Consider the following 27,938-nt stretch of genomic DNA (forward strand, 5'->3'; position numbering starts at 1 on the left):
ATTTACACCAGTTCCTCCTGCAGCTGAAAATCATCTGTTTCCAGGGTACAAACCCAGCTGGTTCCGAAAGTCCTAACAGAGAGGGAGGGGGACTGGGAAGGAAAAAAAGAGTGAAAGAACAAATCACCACAACTTTCATATCATTTGTGGGAGACTTCTGATGGAGAAAGGCTTTGTGGTTTAGGCCAAGCACATCTGGTAAGAATAAGAAATACACATTATTTAAAAAAAAATTTGGTTTCCTGGTCTGCCTGACTGCATCAGACACTGGGCTGAAAGCAAATGTTTTCATACATGATTCCACATCTCTTAATCAGTATATGCTTCATAATTAATTCTCTTTTTCAAAAACCTAATGAGCAAACATTCATCACAAGTTGCAGTCTTTTACAGATAACCCCAGCTACGTTGCTTTCCATCTGCAAATGACACTGCTAAAGTATTTCACTCTCAAAAGACTTTGGGCATTTTTTTTTAATTCAGTTGAGATGGGATATTAATCCAAAATAAATCATCTTCAAGGAATTGCTGTTGATGGGGCAATCAGTTACATGATACTTGTTTATTTTCTTCAGCTAAGAAAAAACTTTCATTCATTTCTATTCCAGATCTTGGCTAAGCATTTTCTGAATTGCTGTGCAGGCAAAATTCTTTCTTTCTCCTCTCTCCCCCCAACCCCAACTTTCCAGTCAGCACTCCTAGTTACAAGCAGAGAAATCCATCTCAGAAATCCAATTAAATTTTTAAAGCTCAGAGAAAACTGCTATTTTTTTTGCCACATATCTCACAAGCACAAGTAAGTGTACATGCTTGCTAAAAAAAGTTAATAACAATTCAACAGTTCTTCCAACAGAGGCAATGCCAATGTGCCAAGAACTTGTAAACCTCTATGTGGTGTCTGTGGCATCGAAGAACACCCTATACAAAAGCATTTTCTAAATATTAAATCCATTTCAGGTGCATTTGTTGTGTTAAATCAAATTTGTTTTGACTATAAAAACTATCCAGAATTTGTGTTTGTGCTGGAGTTAGGAAATGGAGAAGAGGGCAGGGAAAAGGAGGCGGGGAGGAAATATTTCACATTTTTTAGACTATTTCTAATCTCCTCACTCATACTGCTTGAGAATGAAGTATCTATTGTTTACTGGAAATGCTTTTGAGACTGTCTGCATGTCAGCAAAAGGGTCTAACATAGCTTCTGACATAGTTTACATTCCTTTCGAGCTGTGATGTGTATTCCCCATTGTTTTTCCTACCCTATCCTGTCAATTCTTTTTTTTTACCCTTGTACTTTTCTGTTACAATAATTTTCTGCCCTTCCCAATTCTGCCAGTATTCATCAAGAGCATGTGATTGGCTGATGACATGAACACAGCTTTATTAACAGATCAGGGTGCAAATTAATCCTGTCCTACTGCACAACAACAACAACAAAAAAAAAAGCTGTATGCCTGAGGAACCACTGTTATCTACAGTTCTGCCACATACTTTCAATTTCCTCCTCTCCACAAATTCCTGCTCCTCTTTCCCAGCTGGTTCCCCCCTCCGCCCCACAATCTCCAATCTTTCTGCTCCAATATATAACTTTTTCCCATTTATAAGGACAGAAGAAGTGTGCCACTCATTTTCCCTCAACCAGCGAAACTATTCTCATGTATCACTCTCTCGTGGTTGCCACATTAGAACAAAGGGGAGAGACTTTGGTCTAAGTGATGAGAAGGGCAGAGCTCCCTCCCCCTTTTAGTGAAAAAACGGGGGAGAGGCAAAGAGTAAAAAAATCACGGGTAGGAGGATTCTGAACTCATGTGGAGCCAGTTCTTCCTCCCCACCCGGAGTTTTGTGAGAAGGTGCCCAGTTTCTTATGTTTCAGTGCACCCTAAGTCAAAAGTATCAACCCAGTTCCTCCCCAGCCATCTGTACCCTCACTGCTGTCTGAAATTTGGCTTTAAAAAAAGTTTCAATGGCTCATTTTGAGTCCCAGCATATCTCTGAAATAGCAATATGTAAAATCGAAAGCCACATTAATTTTCATTTGCATTTAAGTATCAGCGGGTTTTCTGTTTAAATACCTACGTGTAGTTTGGTGAAATTTGGGTCTTTTTTTTTTTAATTGTGGAACACTTGATCGCCTAGTTCCTTTTCTAAAGCCTGCATTTTCCTTTCCCCAACACACTGTATGTTCCCTTGTTCCTCCTCCTTTCAACCCACCGTGAGCCGAGTGTTTGACTCCAAGCTGTGTCCTGAGATCGTGTGAGATCTTCAGCCTTCTCCCAGCTGTACTTCAGGGGCAAAACCCGCTCACGACGGCAGGGGCAGAGCCAGTCGGGGATTTTCCAATCTTTAGTTGCGCAATTCCCTCATCATCTCTTTACAACTAAACGGAGAGAAGGCGGCTGCACCTCATCTCTCTGCAATCTCTTAGGGCAGCCTGAGAAAAAAAAAAAACAGCAGGGAAACCTCCTAAACCAGCAGCCCTATAACCACTCCCGCCTGAAAGGTTGGTCTTCACAGCACGGACCACCGCGCTTAGAGCATCTTCTATTTTCAGGCTGAAACTTACATACAAAATGTGTAAACGTGTAAGAATACAGAATTATCTTGTATCTACCGTGATGCAAAGCACCTATGAGGGACGGCACATGAGGACAGGCCATATTCGTATGTTTAAAATGGGTCCGTGTGTTTGCTCACGGGGGAGTAGGCGTACCAGGGGAACCCGGTGTCCCGGCGGGTGCGACACAAACCCCCACACACACAAACACACACAAACAGAAACACAAACACAAACGCACTATCGCGGCCCCGGGAGCCCAGCCCCGGCCGCTCCGGGACTGCACCGCCGGAGGACGGGGACAGGCGGCGGCTCCCGGAGGCGGCGACCGCTCCCCGCTGGAGAGGGCCGGGCTGGGCTGGGCTGCGCCGTGCTGGGCTGGGCTGGGCTGGGCCGGGCTAGGCTGCGCCGTGCTGGGCTGGGCCGGGCCGGGCCGGGCCGGGCAGCCCAGCCGGACCCTTCCCCCTGGCGGGCAGGGCAGGGGAGCGGAGTAGCGGCGAGGGCCCGAGCAGGGGAGGGCAGGGCCGGTCCGTGGGCCGTGCCGGGGCGGGGACGGGGCCGTGCCTGGCACCTGTGCGGCGGGCGGGGCGCGGCCCCGGCGCTGGGGAAGCGGCGGAGGCGCAACAGGTCTGCGGAGCCGAGCTCAGCCCGGTTGTGCCCATGGCCGTCCGCGGGCCCGAGCAGGGCTACATCCGCACCGTGCTGGGCCAGCAGATCCTGGGCGAGCTGGACAGCTCCAGCCTAGCGCTGCCCTCCGAGGACCGGCTCAAGCTCTCGGGAGATCGCGCAGGGGAGGAGAAGGCGCTGCGGATCCACCGGCAGGTCCAGCAGACGCTGGCCAGGAAGAACCGAGGCTCGCTGTACAATGGTGAGTGCCCGCCCCGCCCCGCGATGTTCTGCGGTGCCGGGAGCACGGGAAGGGAGCCGGGACACGGCTCCGGGGTGGAAGCGCAGCTGGCCCCGTGTCCGCGGCTTCCCGGCCCTGCGCCGTGCGGACTGCTCGGGCAGAAAATCGTGCCTCTGTCGCCTCTGCTTTTACTCTTTTCCCACCGCCGCGAGTCAGAAGTTTCTCCCTTGCAGCCTCCGCCGTAGCTCGGTGTGTGGCGGGGCTGCTCCGGGCTCTCCGCTGCCCGAGAGGGGAACCGAGCCGAAATTCTCCTAATCCAGCAACTGCTTCGTGTGCTTATTTTAATGCCTTTAACTTTACCCACTTCTTCTGTTTGCGAAATGAAATGGGAAGATTCGTAGGAAAAGTTTTGCCTTGGTTAACCGTGAAATAAAAAAATAAAAAAAATAAAATTTAAAAACCCAGAAAAACCCAAACAAACAAAAAAACCCAACCCCCCCACCCCCCCCAAAAAAAAAAAAAAAAAAAAAACCAACAAAAAAACAAACTGAACGTTTGGAAAAGTAACTCTAAGACAGGCATGAATGGGAAACACAGAATAATGCTATCAGGTATTATTAACCAGTTCTTTTAAATTAGTGATACAAATTGACGTCTATCATCCTTCGCTTGTAAGATCTTGTAGCCAGGAGGGCAGACCCGTCAGGAAATCTGCAGCCACACCTTGTGCCTCAGGCAGAGCCCAGCCACATCAGGCACTCACAGGGTGACTGCCAGGTGCTGAGGGTTAAAGGCAAGATGCTCGAGGGGTTTAGTCTTAACTATTCATGAAAACTTTATATACCATAAACTTTAATTTTGTTTTTTAATGGGAAGATAGGACTGACTTTCAGGCTACATGCCCTGTTGCTCCTTTGTCCTTGAAGCTGTCACCTTTCATTTGCTAAAAGCTGTGAGACAAGTCTTTATAACCATGCTTCACTTATCTATCTTAACAATCAGGCAACGAATATTTTCTTGTTCTTTGTCTGGCCTCTATTTAAAAAAAAACAGCTCGTGGCAAAAATGGACATATTCTGCTTGTACAAATCACATAAATGGGTGTACAACGTGCAGAAAAACATGCAAATCCTTAGTTTGGCTGCTGTCATTTAAATACGGTTTCTAAACTCCTTTAGATTAGTGTAATTTCTTCTTCTCTCAGCAGGGAGCCTGCAAAAAGCTTTTTAAGCAGTGCCTTATAAATGATATGGTATTATGAACCTGAGCTCATGTCTCTAAACCATGCATAAAACACTATGAAAACTCAGTTCCCATGCTGTCAAGATGTCCTGGCTTCTCTGGGATACATTAACTGATCCCATGTATTTGGGGAGAGTTATCTTGGTTTGCTTTGTTTTTCTAAAGGTCAGGTATTTGATGCCCTTGCATTTCTGAGACACCAAAACTTCTAAACTTCAGGATGAGGGGTAGAAAATGACATGTCTATAACATCTTGTTCATGCAAAAAATGAACTTTTCTTCTGTCAAACATATTTTTTATGGCTAAGTTGCTGTACAATTTTTAGTCCCACTGCAAAACTCAGAAAAAAATAATTAAACCTGAAATGCATTCCCTGAATTTATACATAATTATAATACGTGTATATCTGTCTGTATCTTAAATATATATAATGTGAATCATACCAATCTTGCACTTACCATGTTCACTTTCCGGAAAACTATACACATATCTGCATGTGTGTCCCAATGTGCTTTCTATATAGACTTGCTCAAAACTGGACCATGCTTTAAGAAACATTTGAATTCTGATGTGTAGGGAACTTTTAAAAAATATGCCCTCTTTTACATGCAAAAGCAGCCCTTTCTGTGTAGTATAGCCTTTTTCTGACTATGTTCATCAAGGTATTGTTTGCAGTAGCAGGGGAGGATTACAAGATTTAGGGGGAGCAGGAGCAGTCCCTGTGATATAATTGTCTTGTCTATAGGAGTATTTCAGACTCTGCTCAGCAAGGTACTTAGTGCATACCTAACCACAGTGTTCACATGCATGCCTAAAATTAGTCAAGCACATAACCACTGGGTATGAAAAATCAGTGCTAGGAAAGGTCTTGCCCAGTGTCATCGATGCACACCCATTTTCTACTGGCTGCTGGAAACTTTGAAGCCACAAGAAGCAGTTTGTCAGCCAGCATAATTTCTCCTTAGAGTTTCAAATTAGAGGTGTCTACTTAGCCTTCAGCACTACTTTCATATGGAAAAACTTATTTTTTTCCTCCTACCTCCATACTGTTTCTTGTTTCATGCCCTTTTCCCCGTTTTGGAAGGTAGATAATAGATAATAGAAATACAGTAATCTTCAGATTTGAGGATTCCACCTGCTGCCAAAAGATTGAAGTTACATATATCCTCAGCTCTTCTCAAGATGTTGGTAAGCATTGTTAATAGCTTTTCAAGAAGTTCAACAACAGCTACAACTTGTCCAGTTTATTCATTGCTGAGCCTTTATAAATTAAAGACTGGGCTTCCCTCTGAAAGTTTTGAACAACCAAAGCAGTCATATTAAATTTCTGAATGCTATTTAAGGATGGAAATACAATGGTAAATAGTTCCACCTTATCAAAGTAAAAGTGGCATTTGGAATCACAGACTTTAATTACTGGTGTTTTGTCACACATGCTGTTTTAATTTTATGTACATTTTAGGAATCTTTTAAACTTAATTCTGTGTATAAGTCCACTTGCCTCTGATCTTGTTCCTTTTGGATTTTGATTGGCTTGTCAAGGCATCCTTATCAGATCCTCACTGTAAAATCAGGGACAGAATTGAGTAAAGTGAACTTCTGGCTGTGTACTGATTCTTTTTCTAATAAGTTATGTAAACACAGTGTGTTTAACAAAAAAAACCAAACAAACAAACAACAAAAAAACAAAAGCAGAATTCAATCTTACGTGATTTCCAAATAAACAGCATCAGATATAAGAGGGTGGAAATCATATTTATTAATTTCTAAAATTCTTAGTATTTTTTTTTTTTTACAATTGCTTTTAGGGACTCAGGGCACTTTTCTGTCCTTAGCTTTCTATTTTGCGGAATGCTGGCATGTTAACTCTTACATAGTAATTTTCTGTTTCTATCTTTCTGGGATAAGGAAGTAGAAAAAATATCCTTGTTGACTTTCAATTTATGTTGGTTTTGTTACTTTCCTTGCCTTTACTTCCTGAGCCAGAAGAAATCTTTTTCTTAAATTTGAACCCTTGTGTAAATGTCCTAACCAACACAAAATGTTAGAAAAGCTCCTCTGGGACCAGGCATGTGCTGGCAGAGTGATGAAGGAGCACAGTCAAAAGGAAGGCTCTTTAATGTCAAGATGAAGGGATTCAGTGATGGTTTTGATGTGCCACTATTAAATGTCATCATCTCAGTCCATCTCAAGTACAGAAAAAGATGAAAGGGTGCCTCAGGAGTGCTGAGGAGTCCCGTGGGGCGGTGACCACCCAGGTGCCCTGAGCAGGAGTGGACAGTGAGCACTAGGCAGGGGGGCACTCCGAGTGTGTGACAGTCCCTCAGTTCCTGTTACACTGGTGTGTGCAGGTACAGCTGCACTGACGACTGCGCTGAGAGGTTCAAAGCCAAAATTTGGCTTTCATGGTATCTATTCAAATACAAAAGTGCTGAAGAAGACTCAGAATGGAGAGTTACAACTGTACATGTTATTGAAGGGGGATTTGATACACTCAGCTTCCTAGTGGAGATAATAGTCTTTTTCATCTACCAGATATCTTGGAGATGCCTCTTGTCATTGTTGTTTTTGAAAGCAAAGCAAACATTAGGTTGGTCTGTCTGCAGCCATAAGCAGTGATTGCTGGGAGAAATTTCCAAGCCTTGGGAGGGGATGGGCTTGTCACCTCCAGAGAACAAAGGGGCTCTGAGAAGAGCATCTGTGGAGACCGATGGGATTTCCGCTCAGTCATCTATACAGCCTGCTGCCTCCTGATACTGTAATTATTTTTTCTGGTCTCAGAATTTTCTTGTAACTGTTGCAGTATTAAGTGACTTGTGCACAGCTTTTATTTTAGGCATGGAGAAGAGCGGAGGGGTTCGGTTTGCCTCCTCCAGTGACCACATCCAAAGTGTTCCTCAGCTGGTTTAGTTCATATTGACAGGGGAGAGGCAACTGATAAGCAGCTCCACTCAATTGCCCACACATGGGTGTCTGGTGCTGTCTGAGATGCCTGAGTTGTCCAGAATACCCTTATGGGATGACAGACATGATGCAGGGCCTGCAGCAAACCCATTTTTTCCTGACTGGCTGCTGAAAATCAAGTGTGGTGTCCTATGGCCTCTCAAATGGTGTTTGTCCCCTGTGGATGAGTAACTGAATCATGCTTGTTGCCCGAAGAGTTTTTGTGAGACTTTAAACACTGAGAATCACAGTGTGATTCCCCTAATAGTATTAGTCCTAACAATTAATATTAGTCCAACAGTAAATATTAGTCCTAACAGCATTAATCCTAGCAATAAAGGAGAACGCAATATAAATTTTAAAAATTATAATTCATGACTTTTTAAAATCAAACAACAAAACAGTGCAGTGGGTGTGTAAGGTTTTTGTAGTACAGTGAAAATAAACTGAAGGAAGCCTCACTGGCATAGGCATGTTCTGATCAGGTCACCTATCCTGCATCTCATAACTGCTGGAAAGGCACAGCATTTCAGTTCCCACTTTTTCCTTTACTACACTGACTTTTGGCACAAGTAACCAGCACACAGTAAAAAGGCATGCCTTTTATGTCTGCCCAATAAATCTACAGGTAAAAGGCCAGCAAAATAATTTACCGATGTGATAAGAGCAAGGAAGAGATAACTGCAAAGTGGAATTCCATAGGTTGGCATATACTGTGTTTGTCTCTGAAAGGGAAAAAAATTTATTAATGGATAATTTCACAGGGAGACTGAAGGTGAAAATAGGGAACTGCTTGAAAGATAACTTCATGGTACAATTTTTGATTATATTTTCTTTTTGCAAGGAGAGAACTGTTAGACATATATTTTATCCTCAACCAGTTAATGGATGGCCTTGTTATTTTTAACTTATCTTCTTTTTTGTATTTTTATTTTTAATAAAAGCAACCTTAGAATTACCTAAAATATACAAAAATTACTTGCTGAAAAGGCCTTTATGCCCTAAGTAGATAACTGAGAATACTTTCCACTTTCTCACTTTCTAACTAAACAGGAAAAAATTATAAACTGTAAAGAAACAGAAATTTATGGGTATTTACATTTCAAGATTTATTGTATTATAGTCCTTTAATATGCAACAATGAAGAAAGTGAATATTTAAAAAGCCAGTACTTAGCTGAGATGGACTCTTACTGGGAACCTGAAATAGTATGTTGCTATGTGAATTACATGACAAAAATGAGACATCCATATAAATTTGTCGATTTGGGATGTTGGTGCACATTTCCAGGAATTTTTTGCAGATTAAGAGAACAATTTCCTCTTGCCCCTTGTTCTCATGCACTCAGGTAACTCTTGGGCTGTAGTAACCTTGTAATGTCAGGAAAGAATTATTACAATCCAAATCATGAGTTTGACCAAGCTGCACCATTCCACTCTCATGACATGAAGTTACTGTAAATGTGTCCTGACAAATCACCTCATACATGTTTAAGTCTGCCAAAATGAGAGAATTGAAAGTATGATTATACAAGCAAAATAATTGCATTTTATTGTTGAATTAGGCCTCAAATTATCACAGTCTGCCATTATATTGTTTTGTATTTTACTGTATTATCAGATACACAAATCTGGCCTCCAGTAGTTTGGGCAAGTCAGTGATGGGTTCTCTAGATTTCTTTTCTTTAGTATCTCAGGTAATATTTGCTATTTTGAAAATTGATGGCTAGTTAACTTCTTTATTGACCACTCTTTTCTGTTCAGCCTAGTAGGCCCATTTATGACTGATTTGAAGTCTTGCTTTCAACTTCTATTTCACCTCTTTAAACCTGTGTTAATTATATTCCAATGTGCAGATTCTCATAGTGACATGGGAGTCTCATAAATAATTATTTCATTAATATCTGTTGCTTTTAAAAGTTTCATTAATAGAAGCACTCACTTTGAAGATGCATTCTGTCAGTGCAAAAAAGGAAGAGCCTGAAGGTTTTGTTGGCCTGTTTGGGCATTTAATGGAAGAAATAATCACAATGCCATTCTATTTTCAGAGCTGGGTCATGGAAAAAAAGAACCAGAGCAGATAAACTGTGGATCTTTGACATTATTGGTAGGCTTAGTGAACCTTTCAGGTGTGCAGATTTGAAGTGTCACTGGACAACTCAACTTTGCAGCACCATGAGCCCTAGAGTTTGTTCACAGACTCTTTGGGCTGTTTGGGTGGACCATTGAGATTACTGAAGTATTTTTTGTTCCAGTACATTGTCATTAAATTAGCACCTGAGGGAGAAGAAACAGCAGCAGTTGAGGTAGACAGCTGTGAAATGAAGAGTCTACACTCTGTGTGTGCTGTTTGTTTACAGCTACACATGGTGAAATCTTCATCTCTGGGGTGCACAGCATCAGATACAGACATCAACTCAGCTCCAGTCTACAGCTGCAATATTTTTATCTCTTGTGTACTTTGCATGTCATAGTCAGCCGGTGTAAACCATGCATTTATATATTTGCATGTACATTCAGTGATTACAGTGTTCTTAGTTCAGTGATACTGTTTCTCAGCACTTAATCAGCTCATTATCTGGCATATTTAAAATATCAACTTTCTTTGCTAAAACATTTTTCATAGCTGCATGAGTCACTGGACTCCTAAAATAACTCTTAAGAAAAGTATTTCGGGAACCGAAAAAAAATAGCTTGTATCCTCAGGAAGATGCAAATATTTCCTCCATCATTTTCCTGTTCAATTTTCAGCTTATAAAAATGTCAGTGCTGATTGCTGCCTTTCACTAGTACTGTGTATCATCCTCTATAACAATGCCATGTTTTGTTAAGATCTTACTAATATCAGTCTTTGGTTCCAGGCAGCCTGCACCGTGCATCCAGTGTACCAGAGCGTGTCTATAATATGGGGATCACTGAGAATGATTTTGCACCAAGGTCTCCCTACAGTTTCTCATATTACCAGGCAAACCAGGTGAGGAAAGGAAGACAATGAGTAGAAATAAATATAGTATCACACACATAGTTTATTCATTTTGTTGCTACAAATAATAGCATTTAGATGGTGTTTACTTGTTTGTTTTCCTCTTAAAACCTGATTTTTAGAAAGTGAGGGTTTTACAATGAAATCTCTTGATGTTCTCCCTTGCAATGACTTCAGGGCCCAGTAGCCAAATTCTAGTCAGTCGTACAGATGGGCTGTTTGCAGTCCTAAAAGGGTTTGTGAGAATTGGCATCAGGGTAGAAAATGAAAAATCATATTACACTCCACTAATGCAAAGGCTGTGACAAATCACATCTTCATCCCTCCCACCAGATAGCAGCTCAGTCAGCACATCTGTACCTCAGGGTGGCCAGAGGCCATGCTGCCCAGGCAAACAGAATTAAGCATCCAAAACCAAAGAAAAACAGATTGCTTTAGTTTCACAAATACTCTCATTTACACAAGGTAGAATGGTTCCTTGTCATTTAAAATACTCCTGTTGTAACCTGTTTTATCATAACAAGAATTCCAGCAGTACAGTCCTTGCAGTACAATGATGTTTCTAAACCATCTAATCATAAATTGTCTTGTTATTTTGACCAGCTTTTCTTGGGGTCATGGCCTGAATGCTGAGATAAATAATTGGTTTTCTGCAGGGTTTTTGACACAGCTCATAACTGGTTTTGAACCTATTTGAAGGAGTGACTGGGAAATCAACACAGTTCGATAGCAATGCTCCTGCATGATCAATTTAGTTACACTGAAAGCATTTTGGCTTGAGAACAGAAACATTTATTTACTAAATGACTGTGTATGAAGGGGGCAATTCCTTCCTAATTTTAGATTACTCAAGAATGGCTTTTTGTCTTGAAAGTAACAGGCCAGCTTTTAAACAGTCAGTGAAGCAGCTCTGACTCTGTATAGGGACAGACAAAACATTTACCTAACCACATTTCTTTCTCTGTCCTCCCATCCTCTATTCTCACCTGTCCTGCAGTGCATAATATTTGACCTGAATTTGTTCCTTCCAGAAGAGAGCAGCAAGAGGAAAATTGGAGGTGACATAGGAATCACAAGAAAACATTTAAAACAGTTTACTGGCAGGTGGTGGGGAGAAAAGTGAAAAAAGTGTTAAACCTGGGAAAAGCCACAAGGTCTAGTACTTCAAGAAAACATTAATTATTCCCAAACAACAGATAAAGATATCCTTGCATAACTTCTGTAGAGCAAAGAGATATATCCAGTGATCTTTGCCTGAGCCTGCTAGTTTCTATAACCTTTACTCCCTTTGTGAGTCAACTGTCACACTCAGGATTTCCTCAACAGTGAAATTAAGGGAATTCAGTCTGGCATCCATCTGCTAAGCCCTGTTTCTTCAATTAAAAGCTTGTGTAAACGTCTCAATTTACCTTAAAAAATGCCTTTAATATTTCTAAATTTTAACACAATGTGGAAATGGAAAATACAGAGCTTTTGTTTATGGTTGTATGCCCCTGTGCTTACTGATTTTTTTAAAAATTGGTCCATGACTCCTCTATTTCAAGGCCAGTGTCCTTGATAGTGTCCCAAGCTGATTTAGTTCTGGAAGGCTTTGAATGGAATATGCAGTCCAATACAGAGTACAAGAAAAAAGTATGAGAATCAAGAGAACTCAATGGTACCTAAAAGTAAGACTCTTGAAGGTACATTCTACAAAGAAAGGTTGACAGCAGTGGATTTGTTTTGTTTAGGAAAGAGAAAATTGTAAAGCATGATGGTGATCCAGTGCAGTCACCATTAGGTAAAGGAAGAACAAATAATCTAAAATTGCAACTGTAAAATTAGGGGAGTCATTGAGATGGAGAAATGGTCATTTTAATTTTCTTGGAATGTTATATAATCTCCTTAATTTTTAAGAGGCTAGACAAACAGGGACTATCTCTTTTTACTAGCTCCTACCACAAATGAGCGCTATGCTAAATATAATGCTAAATAACTTTATATTAATAAGGTTTTTATCAATATGTAGACACTTCAGTACAATATTTTTTATGTCTGATTGATTAATTTTCTTATGTCTATTAAACAGCCTTGAATTTGGTTTTAGTAGCAGATGTTGGTGTAAATCCCCAAGGAGTTTCAACCAAAAAATCCCCATTAATAATCAATCTGTTCATTACCTGGCATAATTGACTTATGCAACTATTTTGAGTTCATGACAGAAGACTGGATGCTTAGACTTTTTCTCCTGATATTTAGACTGTTGTTCTTCCTGCCTTCATGAGGGAAGTACAAAGAAGTGTGGCAGAGTCCCACTTGCACAACTTTGATGATGTTCATAGGTTTTTTTGGAATTCTGAGAGCAGACTGTAGAATTTTTGTCTTTACTTTGTTTGGTTTGGTTCCTTTGCTGCTAATCTTAAGTGCTGTGACCTTACTGTGGCTCCTGTTGTTTCGTGCCCCCTGGAGCAGGTTGCCTCCCCATCTTCTTACACAAATGGCTGGGGGACAAGGATTGCTTACAGGACGATGGAAGAGAGAGCTCAAAGGCAGCCTCTGAAGAGACTGGAGGTTTCGCCCCAACGAAATCCGGAAAGATTGGCGTACGTTTCCAACGACTTTCACTATGGCGGAGGGATTTCCGCTGGCTTCTCCATGAGGCACGGAGATAGCCTGCGATCCAGTGGGACTGTGCCACCGAGATACGCTCGCTCCGAGATTGTTGGTTACAGCCTTCGCGACTCGGTGCACAGGGGACGCTCCTTCAAGAGACAATCCCGTGTGGGGACTGTCAGTGATGCTGTCTTTGATGGTGCCTACCCCAGCCCCACCGTCCCTCTGTACCACCAGCCTGGCAACAGCCGCAGCATGACCAACCTTCTGGAGAAGGAAAACTACCTGGCGTCGGAGAGCGCGATGGGACAAGTGAGGTCTCCGACTGCATCCCATTTGTCTCAGAATAGGCAATCCATGAGGTCCAGCTTCTACCAAACCACCTTCAGAAACACACAGAGCAGGAGGGAAGTTTCCCAGCCAGCTTCCACAGCCAGTGTCACTGCAGAAATGGATGGGAAGAGGATGCCAGTGACAGCTGCTGTGGCCGCAGCAGGGAGAAATGGTTTCCTGCAGAGCGAGCAAGTGACCCTCAATGGATCTCAGCTCGGGTAAGCACAGTGCAGGACCTGCTTTGTTTCTGGGCTGTCTCAGCTGACAGGAACATATTTGTTAGAAATAAACTAATGGCTTGTGGTTCATTAGCCAGCACCAAGTATGAAATATCAGTGCGGAGGAGGTAGAAAGTAGATTGGCTTTCAAAAATCCACATCCAGTGCAACAGAGGAGAGGGAAGAAAAAATGTGTATGTACGTACAGTGCAGGGTCTACATCTCCTGCTGAAATTTGGCACCCCCTTTTGCCAAGAGTTAATTTTATCAGGAGACATGTAGTCACTGAGTAATTTGCAACCTAAGTCATAATACACAAAACTGTACTGGCAAATTTTGTGCCCACAAGAGCCCATACGATACCAGCACTGGTTCTCACAAGAACAGGCCAGAAATGTACCAGCAGAATAGCTTTTGGCAGATTGACAATTTCCAATTAAAAAATCCTTCATGGTTTCAAGGACAACTCTTAGTTTTTATAAAGTTCAGGTAAAAGGCAGAAATTTCTCTTAGTTCTGTAGCACCATCAATCCCTGGAACAAATACTAACTGCTCTGAATCCCAAGCCCCAGAGCTTCTCACTACCATGAGGTCCTACATGCTCTGAGGGAGTTATTTTAATTTGAAACTCTGCTAGCTCCATGCCAAAAATTCTCAAATCTGCCCCCCAACTTCATGAAAATTGTTTAAAGTACTGGAAAAGGTTGTTTGGGATTTTTCCCAAAATTACTTCCCCCACCAAAAATTCCTTCCCAGAGAAGATTTCAGAATGTTTAAAATCTGTTCCATTTTCAAATGAGAAATTTTATTATTTCTGAATTCCCCCTCAGGAGTGAATATCTTTTCATTTTAGGACAATTCTGAATGTTTCCAGAGTTATTAGGTTTCCAGCCACTTTGTATCCAGGAGGTAGTTACTTGCATGTTTATTCTGGTTTTTGTTGTTTCATAATTCAATTAGGATCCTAAAATTTCTGTTTAAGTTAATCATAGTGTAATTTACAACAGTGTTATTAAGAAATGGCTTTTTTCCCCCATAACTGTGTAGCTGTTAAGTTCATTTTTCCAAAGACCTATCTTTCTTCTTTTTCAGAGGTTCTTACTGTGTGAGAAAAGGCATTGCCTGATATCACTGCTATGTACAGATTAGGTATTTTTTGTTGTCAACTACATGTTGTGTATTATGATTATATTTGCAAATATATATGGTATTATGCTCACTTCTGGTGTGCTTTGAAATGTTCATCTCTGGGTGAGGCAGGACTTAAGAGATCTGATATTAATTATGTTGGCTTTTAAGTATTCAGCCTTTGCAGCTGGTAATCCAAAACGACCAGCTGAAAGTTCACAACAGCTAAAGACTGTGGAGTATTAATACTGAAAATTGGTACCTGGTTTTGTTTTTCAGTAGGGAGGACTTTGTTTTTCAGTAAGACAATTTACAAACATCTATCCCATTGATTTAATAATCTGCTTAAGTTTTGACACATTCTTGATTGCATTTCTGAGCCCCAACCAACAATTTTTATCTTGAATTACATGTAGGAGCAATTTTAGCTTTTCTTTTGCAGGTGCAGATGCTGAAGTCTGGTTGTCTGTCTGTACAGGCATCAGCCTAAGTATTTTAATACCTGCAGATGTAAAAATCAGTCTTGAATCATTGTGCAAGTGCCTTGATTGTGACCATGTTAACTCAGATGGAAGATTTGTGATCAATTGGAAATCTTTGTGGATGGCATAATTTTTTAAGTGCCAGGTTTTAAGTTCAGTGTTTTCAATGCTGAAAGTTTTCTCAGTTTAAGGAGTTTGTAGACAGTCTCAGTTGTCTTGTTATTTCTCATTCTCTTCATTTAGGGTTGCATTTATCTGACATATTGCTACCTTGCTTGTTGCTCCCTTAGTAAAGGGGAAAAAAGAAAGATAAGCTTGTTTTTGGAGTAATTTAATTTTTCCAGAAATCTGTGCAGTTTTTTTTTTGTTGGTTTTTTTTTTTAAATGCAGGTCACAATTTGTCTTTCCAAGTGAATTAAGAGAATGTAAAATAGTTGTGTAAGGTCAAAAAGAAGAAGTGGACCAGTGGACCAGCTGTGTACAGAATTCGAAATGCATCTAAAAGCATTTTCCAACTTCCTGTAAAAGAATTAGCTCATGCTGTGAAAGCAAAGTAGAAAAAAATCAGAGTACAGAGATGCTGTATCTTTTGGCAAAGTGAAACAGTTAAGAGCATCCTTATGATTAAGAGCTTAGAAAAGAGAGAGACTCAACCTGAAGCTGTGTGAGAAATAGCTGCTTGCAGAATCTGACCTCTGAATGTGCTGAGAGCTGCCACAAAATTATTATGTATGTATTTGTCTCAAAACTGGTATATTTTGGCAGTTAAGATGATGTCAGAATCTGTCAAGTCATTGTTCTGTTTATCAACCTTTGCCTAGCTGGCCATTTGTTTGGTGTCACCTCATGTTCCAGTCAGCCTCAGAGATAATTAAGCTTGCCTGTAAATACTTTGAAGGTGGGAATGGAATCTTTGCATCAAATTCTATTTTGACAACAGTTAGTGTGCTGCAGCTTTATGAATGCCATTGAGGGTCACAGATGATATTGCATCCCTTATTGGAGCCAGATAAAACATTAGGCAATGTTGTTTTTATCCAATAGAGAGCAATCAAAGTATGGCAGTGCGCACCAGGAGGGAAATCCTCTGCCTTCTGCATGGAGGGATAACAGTGACTGGGGAACTGCTGTCAGTCTCAGGGAACAGCTATGCCCCAACACCTAGAAATGCACTGTCTGCCTGTCAGTGTGTCCATCTCAGCCTGGCAGTGGCTCCTGATGGACTTTAACTCCTCTGGGATACCCTTGGCATCCTGAGGTTGAGTTCCCACATAAATTCTGTGGTGTGTCCTGAGGGATCAGCTCATGCATCAGCCTTGACCTCAGGAAGCCCGTGGTTATAGCCCTCTTCAGCTGCTGGTCAGTGAAATGCCACAATTTAATACATCAGAGATGTCTGCTGCTCACAGAAGGTGACTGAATTTGGCCAAAATGCTCCAAAATTATTGCTATGTCCAACGGGTAGACATAGTTACCTGTGCACGTTTATAACATGGTCTCAAAACCTTTGCTGATTTAAGAAATGTAATTACGACCAAAGTTTGGAAAGCCTGGTTTTCAGTACCTCTGCAGAGTAAAAAGAAGAAATATGATCCGGCTAATTTTCCATATTCCACTTTTCTGTGAATTGTTATTGTTTCATATTTCTGCTTAAAGAAGAAAATTAAAGTTTCAACTTTAGTTAATGTATTTCCCAGGTACTCATTTTAATTTCAGTTAATTTCAGTTAATCTGCAATCTAACTGCATTTTCATTTACTGAGATAATTATCAAGTAAATCATTCTGAGTGCAGTAGCTGTGCAGTAGGGAGTTATTGCCAATTACTGCTTGTTTCACTGTGGGTCACAGACTGCCCTCTCATCCCTTTCAGGCCAGTGGCACATCTGCTACTACAAAACTATCTGGATTTAAGATTAAAAAATAATTCGAATGCTCATTCAACTGACATTCTTGTCAGTTTTCCTCTCTCCATTTTTTTTTTTTTTATCTGGGTGTTGCATATTTGAAACCAAAAGTAAATAAAAAGTCTGGGGAGCATAACCACCTGTCCCAGAGCTAATGCACCTGATTGTGCCAGTAAATGTTTTATATTCCATGTACTAGGGGAAAAAAATGTGTTTGGTGACCTCTCTTTCCATTTTTTTATATGGTTGTCTAACACAATCATCATTTAAGCAAACATACTGGAAGTTGGAAGGGAAGCAGTGGCACATATTTCTGATACTCTCTACATTAGCTCTCTACCACAGGATCTCTATATACTCAGTTTAATTTTTATTTTTCCCACATGAAAAAGGGCTTTGCCCATCTATTTTGAACCAGAACAACTTCATTTTTTGAAAATAGGAGGTTCTGAGTCCTGCATAGATGTAGTGTGGGAACTAAGATATGATGAAAGGCATAAAATACAAAAAATCAATCATCACATTATTGAGGTAAACACCAAGTTATCTTCACAGTCAGTAATAGTCACTCTGACATGGTTATGACCTTTTCATCCTCATCATCCTCACCCATCCTCATGGTATTCATCCTTCCTTTCACATTCTTCGTTCATCCACTGGATGGAAACATTGATAGAAACATCTACTGATATTTCCATTTTGTTGTTATAACTTAAAGCATGACTTACTTTCTCCAAAACCACACTTCTTATTATGACTTTCTCTTCTCCATAAATATCAGTATCTCTTAAAGCCATTATGATATTTTCTGATATTGGAAAGGGAAAAAACATACCTCTAAGAAAAGCTAGAGTTACATGAAAAACACAAAAATCCTAGTTTTACAAGACTCATAATTTTTCTGCAGTCTCTCTTCACTAGATCTCTCTGTCTATACTTTTAAGGAGCCCAGAAGTAGAGATGACACTGGAGCGTGCAGTGAACATACTGAAGAGTGAAAATAATCAGTCCACCCCCAGGGTCCTTGCTGCAGTGACTTTCATACAGCATGAGTGCTTCCAAAAAGCAGATGCCAGGAGAAAAGTAAGTAATTATTTTCTTGCCAGTTACAATCAGGTAGAGAAAATAAGATTCCATACTTCATGGCACTGTATGCCAACCTGAAAAGAAAGAAGGCAGTCCAAGTAACCTTATAGGATACTTATGTTAGATATTTTCCCTAAAATGCACTTATATGTTTTGTTGTAGATTCTTTTGAACCCACTCAGTGTATACCCACTCCATTTGCTCTTTTTCAAACCAAACAAATTTAAATTCTTTCAGCCTTTATAAATCATGGAGTCTGAACTTTTTGTCAATATAGATGCTTCTATCTCTCATTTTTTACTTGCATGCAGAAATATCCCAAAAAAGAAAACTCTGAGTACAGGGCAAACTTATCTAAGCTTCAGGGTTTGTTAGAACTGCAAAAATGTTTTAAAAAGTACATGGATTAGCAAAAATGTTAAGGGCTGGCTGGAACGATGCAAATGCATTAGTACATTGTTTAGATTAGCCAAATTTTCAGGTCTCTTACAAGAAAGTTCTAAAGTCTATTACAAGTTTTTCAAAATGATGTATTAAAAATATTTTTTTCCTTTTCTTTAAATGTCACTACTGAACACAAATATGTCTCTCCTGCTGAACAGTTCTGTACATTAATGTGTAAGGTGATTGTTTATTTTAACAATTAAAAAACATTATTACACCTGCTTTGGTTTGTAATATGCTCAGTAATCCCAGTCTCACCTCCATAATCATATGCATGCAGTCCAGTTCAGTGACAGCCAAACATGTCTCAGTTCTTTTGACTTGCTTTAGTGTATGTCAGAGTCAGTTTTGGGAGAAAATAACATTATGGGTGGCGACCTTAACTTCAAACTGAGGACAGAGCTTCAGAATTGAATGTTTGAAAGTGGGTTATTATCCAGACCTCTCTCAGGCAGCTTCCCAGAAAAACAAGTGGCTGAATAGTGTTCATATTGGAGCAGTCAGCCTGAAGCGACCTTCTCTTTTCCCATCTATCCCGCGTATCCTATAATGAGCTTTTCTGCTTGGTGCCTGCCAGACTTGTTCGTGTCGGCATGGTCTTGTGTCCCCTTTTTAGCCTTTCAGCCTACATTCTTTGTCTATTGTTCCCTGATATTTGAGAGTTTGTGGGTCTAGTGGTTTTTCTGTTTCTGTGAACTTCTCCATATTTTGGTGACTTTTGTCTACTAATGAAAATTTAGAATGACCAGTGAATAGCTGCTGCAAATTCTTGAAAAATTATGTTGAAATAGCACTCCTTTTACAAGAGCTATAAATGCCTTAAAATTACTGCCAGAAAGTTTGTGTATATTTTTTTTAAAAACCAAACAACTACACTGGTGTCAAAAGGGTTGATCTAGTGCAGTAAAACAGGTTGATGTGCCTTCAGCATGCTCTATGCACCACTGCCCTAATGATACATATTCCTGTATTCCATTCTGCTTGCATTCAGGAGATTGCTGAGTGATTTCAGGTGGAATCAGGTCAGCAAAGCAGGATAAAGAAACTGTGCCTTTTGTGCAGGTGGATCAGAGGAGAGGCTGCCAGGCTGTGTAGTTTACTCCATGAAGGACAAAAGGCTTTGTTAACATTCCATTTCTTCGTACTGCCAACACCTGCCAGTTGTATTGAATTCTTTTTATCATTCAACTCAAGACTGTTTAAGACACTTGTATAAGATTTCTGAGTCTTTCTTGTGCTGTTGGTTCTGCACAAGGGTGAGTTTGTCCACAAAACCATATGGCATTTTGAGGTGCTGGAGGAAACCATTGACAATCATACATTAACATAAGGTACTTTCCATAGTAAATTTATTCCTGAGTCAGTTCAGGCTTGCCTGTGTCATATCCCACTTCATGATGTGGGATTCCTCTTTCACCACAACAAACTATTTGTTTCCATGCAGCTAATGTAAAATAACGTCTTTTAAATCCTTCATTCATTTCAACTCATTTTCTGAAGATTTAAACACTGAAAAGTGGTCTTTGCTAAATGTGAGTAGTTTGGAAGATAGCTGGCTAACAATGGTTAATGCTCTATATTATGATGTTCACTTTTACTGTTTCCTCTGTGTGGCACAGTTAAGAAGGATTAAGTATAATGTATTGGGTTTTAATACACTGCATTGGGAAGAACACTGTCTTTTCATCAGGCTGGTTGCAGAGGAAAAAAAAAAATTATAAATGTTCCAGAATTAAGTCTCAAATATTCATTTCACCAACATGCAAGCTAAAAATCAGAGTGATTAAATGTCTTGTCAGAGAGTACAAATCCGTGGCAAAGCTGGAAGAGATTTAGTATCGTTCTCTCATATTAATTATGAAAACATAGTTTTTCTAGTTGTGGATTTTAAGTATTAGTCATACAAAAGCCCAGAAGTTAATAGTCATGTCCAAATGATTAACGATTTGTGCTTCAAGTCTCTCAAATAGCAGCAGATGAAAGGAGTTCCTATAACTATTTAAATGTTTGCTGGGGCAGGGGGAGAGTGGAGTTTGTCATTTACAGCATCTGACAGTTCTCTGCTGTGTTTTGTTTTCCTCACAGGTTTTCTCACTTGGTGGTATCCCCAGACTTTTACAGCTCCTTGAGGTTCAGAATGAAGACATTCAGCGGGCAGCATGTGGTGCTCTGAGAAACTTGGTGTTTGAGGACAATGACAACAAACTGGAAGTGTCAGAGCAGAAAGGGATCCCACTCCTGCTCCGCCTGCTGCGGCACACCAGGGACATAGAGACTAAGAAGCAAATCACAGGTAGCATTTTCTCTGCAGTCAAGCATGAAGTGCTTTAAGTAGTGCAAAAGCTTTCAGGGAGAGGTTCATGTTTACTTAAGCCCGTGTTTAGTGACTAAATACAAAAACATTGTCACCAAATCCAAGCAGTTCCAGTAGGGTAAAATTCCAAGGTCCTTACTCAAGACCAGTCTTTCAGTCAATAACAAGAAATTAGGACCTGCAACTTCTCCTCTTAAAGCTTCTTCAGAATTTAAGTGAGTCTGCTTGCAGGAAGCCTGAAGGCCTTGATATTCCAGAAGAGAAAGTCAGGCTCCCTAGGGGTGCCTGGGACCATAGTTAATGCCTGCTACATACACAGAAGCTCAGCTTTCATTTTTTTACTCTGTGCTGAGAGTGGCTACTGGAAGTTCCTTGGTGAAGACTGTCACCCAGAACTGTCATGTGCCCTGGACAGAAAGTGGTTCTATTCCCCACAAACTCCACTGCCACAGATTCCTACTTCATTCCTGCAGTCCCATGTGTCCATGGTGTGTCTCTTTGAATTCCACTGCTTGTGACCCACATTCTTTCTAATTAACATGCAAAGGAAGAGCAGGCTTATATTTTATAACTGGAAAACATGAAAAAATTTATGGGGATTTATTTCACGTGTCCTTTAACAACACCAGGAACAAGATCTATGAAGACAATAGTGTGTGAAAACATACTAAAGTTGTCAAGCAGCCCTGTCCTATAGCAAAGAGATGTTGAGACCTTCTGTAATTTTGCATTCTTTAAAGTATTTGAAATACTCTGCTCCCTGAGCTGGAGAACAAAGCTTTGTATTGTTGGCTCTTTTTTAACTCAGTTCTGCAGCTCTACAACATTAAAATATTTTAGAGTTTTTCACACTCGTCGGTTGCAGAATTGGGTCACAAAGTAATTTACTGTATAGTGCCTTAATTGTCAGTGCTGTTACAGACCAGTGAGGGAAGCATTAAAAATGGTGCTAGAGTGGCCAGAAAGCCAATGCTCTTTCCTTGCTAGCAGTTTCATGATTTCTGACAAAGATGTTGACTGTGCCTCATAACTCACATGTATATTGTGAATATTACTGTTTTCCCTGTCACCAATGTGGAAATGGATAAAGGGACATCTTTCAGCAATTACTGCTCTCACTGAGCATCAATATTAATTCACAAAACAAAGAAGACACCAAAAAATATTTATGCCAAGCAGGATGGTGTAGTTTGTGTAAAGGAAAATATTATTATGTGCTTTCATGCCTATCAAAGGATAGCTTTAAAAATACACCAAGAGAGAAGTATTTCTTGCTTTGTTCAATACCAAATGTGCAGCCAGGAGAAAATGCACGGGGTACCTTAGTGAAAATGCCACTGGGGCATACTTTTTGCGATCGCTTGAACAATTCTTCCAGCTCCTTAGCAAGCTACAAGGAGCCTACAAGAGCAAAGGGCAGTCTGGATAAATTAATTTCACTTCTTGAATTGCCTTTAACTTCATACAGGACTAGTAGAATATCATATCCATGCAAGCAATCTCTGAAGTGTGCACTTCCAGGAAAAGGTTATATGTGAAAGATTTGGTCTTACACCAAATCAGCACCATTACACCAGAAGTCAGCACCAGAAGTCCATTTGTCTTTCCACATCGTACATATCACTTGCCTACTTTGACTGTAAATTAGAGACTTCCAAATGTATGGCATCATATTCAGCTAAATGTCTTTCCCCACAAGAGATTCGTAAATCATCTTGGTACCTGATAATACCTCATTGAACTGAAGTGAAAGATTCTTGGCCAAGGATTAAAAACCTGCAATATTAATTCATAAAGATGTCTAAGCTCAGCAGAGGGAAGTTTTTTGTTTCTACTGCTGTGTGGGAAGCATGGCACCAAAGCACTCCACCTGACAAAAGTATATGGCGATAAGAAAGTTTTAGGAGAGAAGGAAGTTAAAACTCTGAGTCAGAAATCTTCTGATAATTCATTACCTGTCTGAAATATAGTACTTGTGCACATGAGATAAGTAAATCTCAGCCTTAGAAGCTTATCTTTAAAGGTCACTGGTTTATTAGGACCATCAATGTTAATACAGACAAACACTTGCTTAACATTAATCCATATTTTATCTTATGTTCTCAAAGAATACTTTGATGGCCTGTATTTTCTTCAAGACCCAGGCTTAGGAATACAGACTGAGCCCAGTCATGCACAGTGGCTTGTATTGTGCTGTGAAAAGACTGAGAGCAGCCAAAGTATGTGGAGATAAATACTGATTACAGAACATGCTATGACTGCCTCACAGTCTGTGAACACACAAAAAACACCAAACCACTGCCCCCAGCAAAGCAGCTTTGTGCTGATACAGGGGTTTGGAAGCTGCCTAATGCCCCTGCGCAGAAAAGAGCTGCTCCGTTTCTCTGCAATTTCTGTGCTCATATGATCTCTTCACAGGGGGAATCAGGCCTCCCCAAGATCACTGAATTTCACTGAATTTGCTAGTTTCACAAAAGCATTGATACAGATAAAGTAAACAGAAGCTTTGTCCTTTCTTTGGCATACAAGCTACTAAGAAATCCCTTAGGAAAGGAGTGAGGTTTCTCCTAAATTGTAGGAGAGGATGTCATTTGGAGACAGCGCAGGACCTAAGACAGGGTTGGAGTTCCTTAGGTTTTGGAGAGCATACCGAGGAACACAAAGTAAAATGGCTGTGGCATGAAAGAACCAAAAGATTTTTGCTTTTGAAGGTAAGCCAGAAGAGCCTCCAGGGAGTAGCTAACCTTCTGATCTTCTTATCATGCAGCATAAATATAAGAAATGAAAGACAGTTTTTCCTGCGGGGAAGATTACAGCATAAGCAGAACTGTCATTAAAAGAAATGTAAATTCAAAAGCAGACCCCACCCATTTTTCCAAATAACCATCTAAGGGAAAACTATGCTCCTAAGAATATAGCATATGTGCAAGGAAACAATCCACTTCTAAAGACATTTTCTAGTGTGCACAAATTCACCCACACCCAGAATACCACTGAGAGAATCATTCTGAGCCCAGAGAAAGTGCCTGGGGGGTAAAGGTAGGGTTTTTGTTGGAAAATTTGCAGTGAGAGCAATATCTCAAATTCTCTTCTGACAATTCTAAGTATCTGCCTGTAATTCTGAATGTATTTGTTCTTTTTAAGAGTATATTCTGTCCTTGTGCCATTTCTTGCATTTGTGCCCTTCTGTCTTAACCTGCTTCGCTTACCAATGCCCTTTGGACTGCTTGTCTCATTTCCTGTAAGCCTTACCTTTCCTTCAGAAGAGTACATTCTTCCTTTTATTCCCTGATTCAGAGGCTGAAGAGCTGATCCCAGAAGAAGGAATGGGCTGCTTCTGGCTGACTTTTGTTTTGGTTTTACTGTTCTCACAATACCTGAAATTAAATTCAAAGTGTAAGCAGATACAAAAGAAACATTTTGTTGTTGTGAGCTGATGAAAGGAACATTCACTAATACTCTGCCAGTGTGTAGAGGAGGAGTTCTGTGAGGCTTAGAGCAGCAAGCTGGAGGAACAATGAAAGTCTTTGTAGTGAAGAGCAGAAATACTTATAGTTTTCCAAGGGAAGGGTACTTTAAAAAGAATTGTTGTCTGTTTGAATAGAACATTATGAAACCTGATAAGTTCTACAAGATTTTATTTGAAATTTGTTTTGGAGATTGTGAATAGATGAGGTTTGTCGCATTACTTTATGATTTGTTTAGCGATTAATGTCTGGACAGTAGAAGCCAACAGCTTTCCCTCTTATGAGAAATTTTGCTATGAGGTGTTAGAGAAACTTGGTCGTGGGCATCTTCTGTCTTCTAGCAGGTTTCCTGTAAAGTCTCTGCACCTCTCATCTATCCCTTTTGTGAGTTTGTTTTCCCCTAGCTTGTGCTGCTTTGGTAATGGAGAAGGTGTTTGTAGCAGATGGATGATGCAGAGCCATGGAAAATTGCACTTCTTGGCTGGGCATTAGACTGACTATGTAGAGATTTGACTTTATTCACATGGATAATTGTGCCCCCCTTTCTGCCCTGTTTCCATGTCCCTAGATCAGGGCTGGCAAACACTTACCAATCCCTTCTGCTTCTCTTCAGATTATCAGTGCCAGGCAGGCTCTTCATTAACCTCATTAACATCAAGGGCTATGAGATAAAGTCTTTCAAAGCACAGAGGAGTCTTTCTGCCTCTCTGATTTTATTGTGGATATTACAGGTTTGTTGTGGAATCTGTCCTCCAATGACCAGCTGAAGCACCTGTTGGTTAGAGAAGCCCTGCAGACCCTGACTGAAGCTGTCCTCATCCCCTATTCAGGCTGGCCAGACAGAGATTACCCAAAATCAAGTGTTCTGCCCGACCCTGATATCTTCTACAATGCCACAGGATGCCTGAGGTGAGCACTCCGTTTACAAATACCCAAAGCAATAGTGGTGACAAAACAGGTCTGCACAGTTATTTCTGGATAAATACTCAGAGTTCATCTCAAGCCGCAGTCACTTCTCTAAGTTATCAATAGATGACTTAGAAAGGGGACATGGTACCTACAAGCACAGAAAAGTGTTCTGTTTCCAGCTGCTACCAAAGATGCTTATTTGAACATACAGTAATCTGTGCCTAAACTGATTAGAAAGTCATTCAACTTAAATTAGGGAGAACCCATTTTTTGAACCAGAGTAAGCCCTGTCCAGGCTTTTGCACCTGTTCAAGCAAGTTGCAGCCATGGGGTGGAGGAATAGATGTATAGTTGTGTATTTAGTACTGCAGTCTGCTAATTGACTCATGGACGCAGTAGTAGTTGTTATAGACAAACACCAAAGGCCTCAGTGAACACACCCCTAAATGGCTGAAGTATAAAAATCACATCTTCAATAAAAACGCCTTTAACAGTCTATAAAATGTGGGCCCTTTGAGAGTTCAAAGTCATTGCACATTAAGTAAGTTTACACATTTAAAAATGCACAAAAGGACATAGTTTGAACTTACTGAGGAGTAATGTACAACTGCAAAGGCATAACATGAGGTTTAAACTCTTTCTAGTAGAGTTGAAGGAATTGAGTTTGGAATTTGGAGTCTTTGGGAAAGCTGCCCATTTTGCCTCACACATACCTGCTATGCTGACATGTCCTATAGCAGAGTAGTTGTATGTGTATGGCATTGATATTTCCTGTGCAGACAGCTCTGTATCTGACTCGTGTGGTTTCAGAAGACAAATAAATTGTAAGCTATACAAAATACTCAACAATTATACACCTTTTTCTGCAGGAACTCCTGTCAGCCCACTAGCTACTAATTAACTTCATCTCAAAGTAATAATTAACTTTTATTTACTCTGATGACTCAAAAACAAATACAAAGAAACATTAACTACCCATAAAAAAACCTGTCTAGCTAACACTTAGTGCTGTTGTCTAGGAAATGAAGGAGGTTGTCTTTTTTCATATTAATTAGCCCAAGCTGCATTTGTACAGAAAATAGTTTGGCTGCTCCTGTCTTGGTGTTTGGACTGTGGAATTGTCTCTTCCCTATGAGGCAGCCAATGGGAGCACAGATCATTCTTGGGTTTAGCTTGGTGTTGCTTTTCCTGAGCTCGTTTCAGCAGATTGACACAATTTTTAATGTGACAAATAAGGTATAACAGTACCTGAGTTCTTTTAAATGGAAGTAGATTCCTGGGTTAACCTTACTTTCGACACAAAGGCAGTGCTTGGGACTGTTCCCAAGTTGCTGTGAGTTCTCCACCCTTACTTAAAAGTCTCTAAAACTGCCCTGTGTGGATGCTTAAGGATATTTTACCTATTTTAAAAATATAATTCCATATTTTCAGTCCATATTCTAGTCCTTCTCAATTTTAAGACCTTCAACACTAAAAATTAGAAATAGGAAAAGAAGGGCTTCAGAATTCCCAGGTACAGATGATCTGTAGGATTGACATATACTTTCTAGTACAGAATAAATTTTAATGAGGCTTACCTATTTGTACAGGCTAAACAGCTGAGATTTTTAAGATAAATCAGTTCACATCTCTTCTCTGGAAATTGACTCCCCTCCCAGATTAGGTCACTAGGAGTATTCCTTCCTTATGTATTAATGTCAAAAAATCTCAGCATCAATAAAAAGAAGAGCATACCACGGAGCAATAAAAGCGTGCACTGAGGGAATGATGTTACTTTTGAATGTGTTTAAAGAGTCTGCTTATTTGCCAGAATATAAACCTGTAATTAGTCTTCCCTTTTGTAATGCTAACGTGTTTGTTGGGCAAGTTGATAAAATCTATAGCCTGCAGCCTCTATTAGAGGGTAAAAATAGTACTTTGAAATGCAATACATTATGCATAGTACTGTACTTAGTTACAGGAGAATGCCAGAACTTCTTTTCAAAAATTTCCATACAACTGTTGACTGAAAGGGACAACCACACCCCAAATCCAACACTAACATCTGATGAGAGCATATGCACTGCACCACACCATTACCAAATTATAAATTAAAGCTTCCTTCATCCTCTTTGAGAAAACAGCAGCAGGAGAAGTGAATCCACATCTAGCAGATAATATTGCAGGTACTTTCAAGCACTGGAATGAGTGCATGACCAGACCAGTCCCCAGTTATTTCCAGAAGTATTGTGGGGTCCTGAATCTCAGTGCCTGTGTTGGTGTATGCAGTCACTGATAAGGAAGTCTGACATTACAAGGATTTGTTAATCCCATTCTCTAGGTCTGTATTTGTCTTAAAACTCTGTGAGAAGCAAAGCTTTACAGAAACCACAGGTCACAAACTACATGTAATAGAAAGAAGCTGAGTGCACCATGGAATTGGCAGTTAAAATAAGTAAAAAAGTAAATGAGTAAAAAAGTAAAAAATAAGTAATAGTGTTATTTAGTTGTGAAT

At 40.2% G+C, this 27,938-nt stretch overlaps 1 protein-coding gene across 2 annotated transcripts in view; it reads left to right on the forward strand.

Annotated features, from left to right (window-relative positions):
- Positions 1–3,104: 3,104 nt before the first annotated feature.
- Positions 3,105–27,938, forward strand: part of PKP2 (plakophilin 2) — a 36,914-nt gene continuing 12,080 nt past the window's right edge. The window contains exons 1-6 of one of the 2 annotated variants that reach the window (XM_056482593.1): positions 3,105–3,419; positions 10,445–10,557; positions 13,018–13,709; positions 18,169–18,307; positions 20,840–21,047; positions 25,267–25,444. In XM_056482593.1, the coding sequence (XP_056338568.1) occupies positions 3,212–3,419; positions 10,445–10,557; positions 13,018–13,709; positions 18,169–18,307; positions 20,840–21,047; positions 25,267–25,444 (1,538 nt within the window). In that variant the 5' untranslated portion in view covers positions 3,105–3,211. The remainder of the gene's footprint in view (positions 3,420–10,444; positions 10,558–13,017; positions 13,710–18,168; positions 18,308–20,839; positions 21,048–25,266; positions 25,445–27,938) is intronic. The other variant, XM_056482592.1, reaches the window with a different exon arrangement.

The sequence above is a fragment of the Oenanthe melanoleuca genome, chromosome 1A (genome assembly GCF_029582105.1).
Source record: "Oenanthe melanoleuca isolate GR-GAL-2019-014 chromosome 1A, OMel1.0, whole genome shotgun sequence".
Lineage (NCBI taxonomy): Eukaryota > Metazoa > Chordata > Aves > Passeriformes > Muscicapidae > Oenanthe > Oenanthe melanoleuca.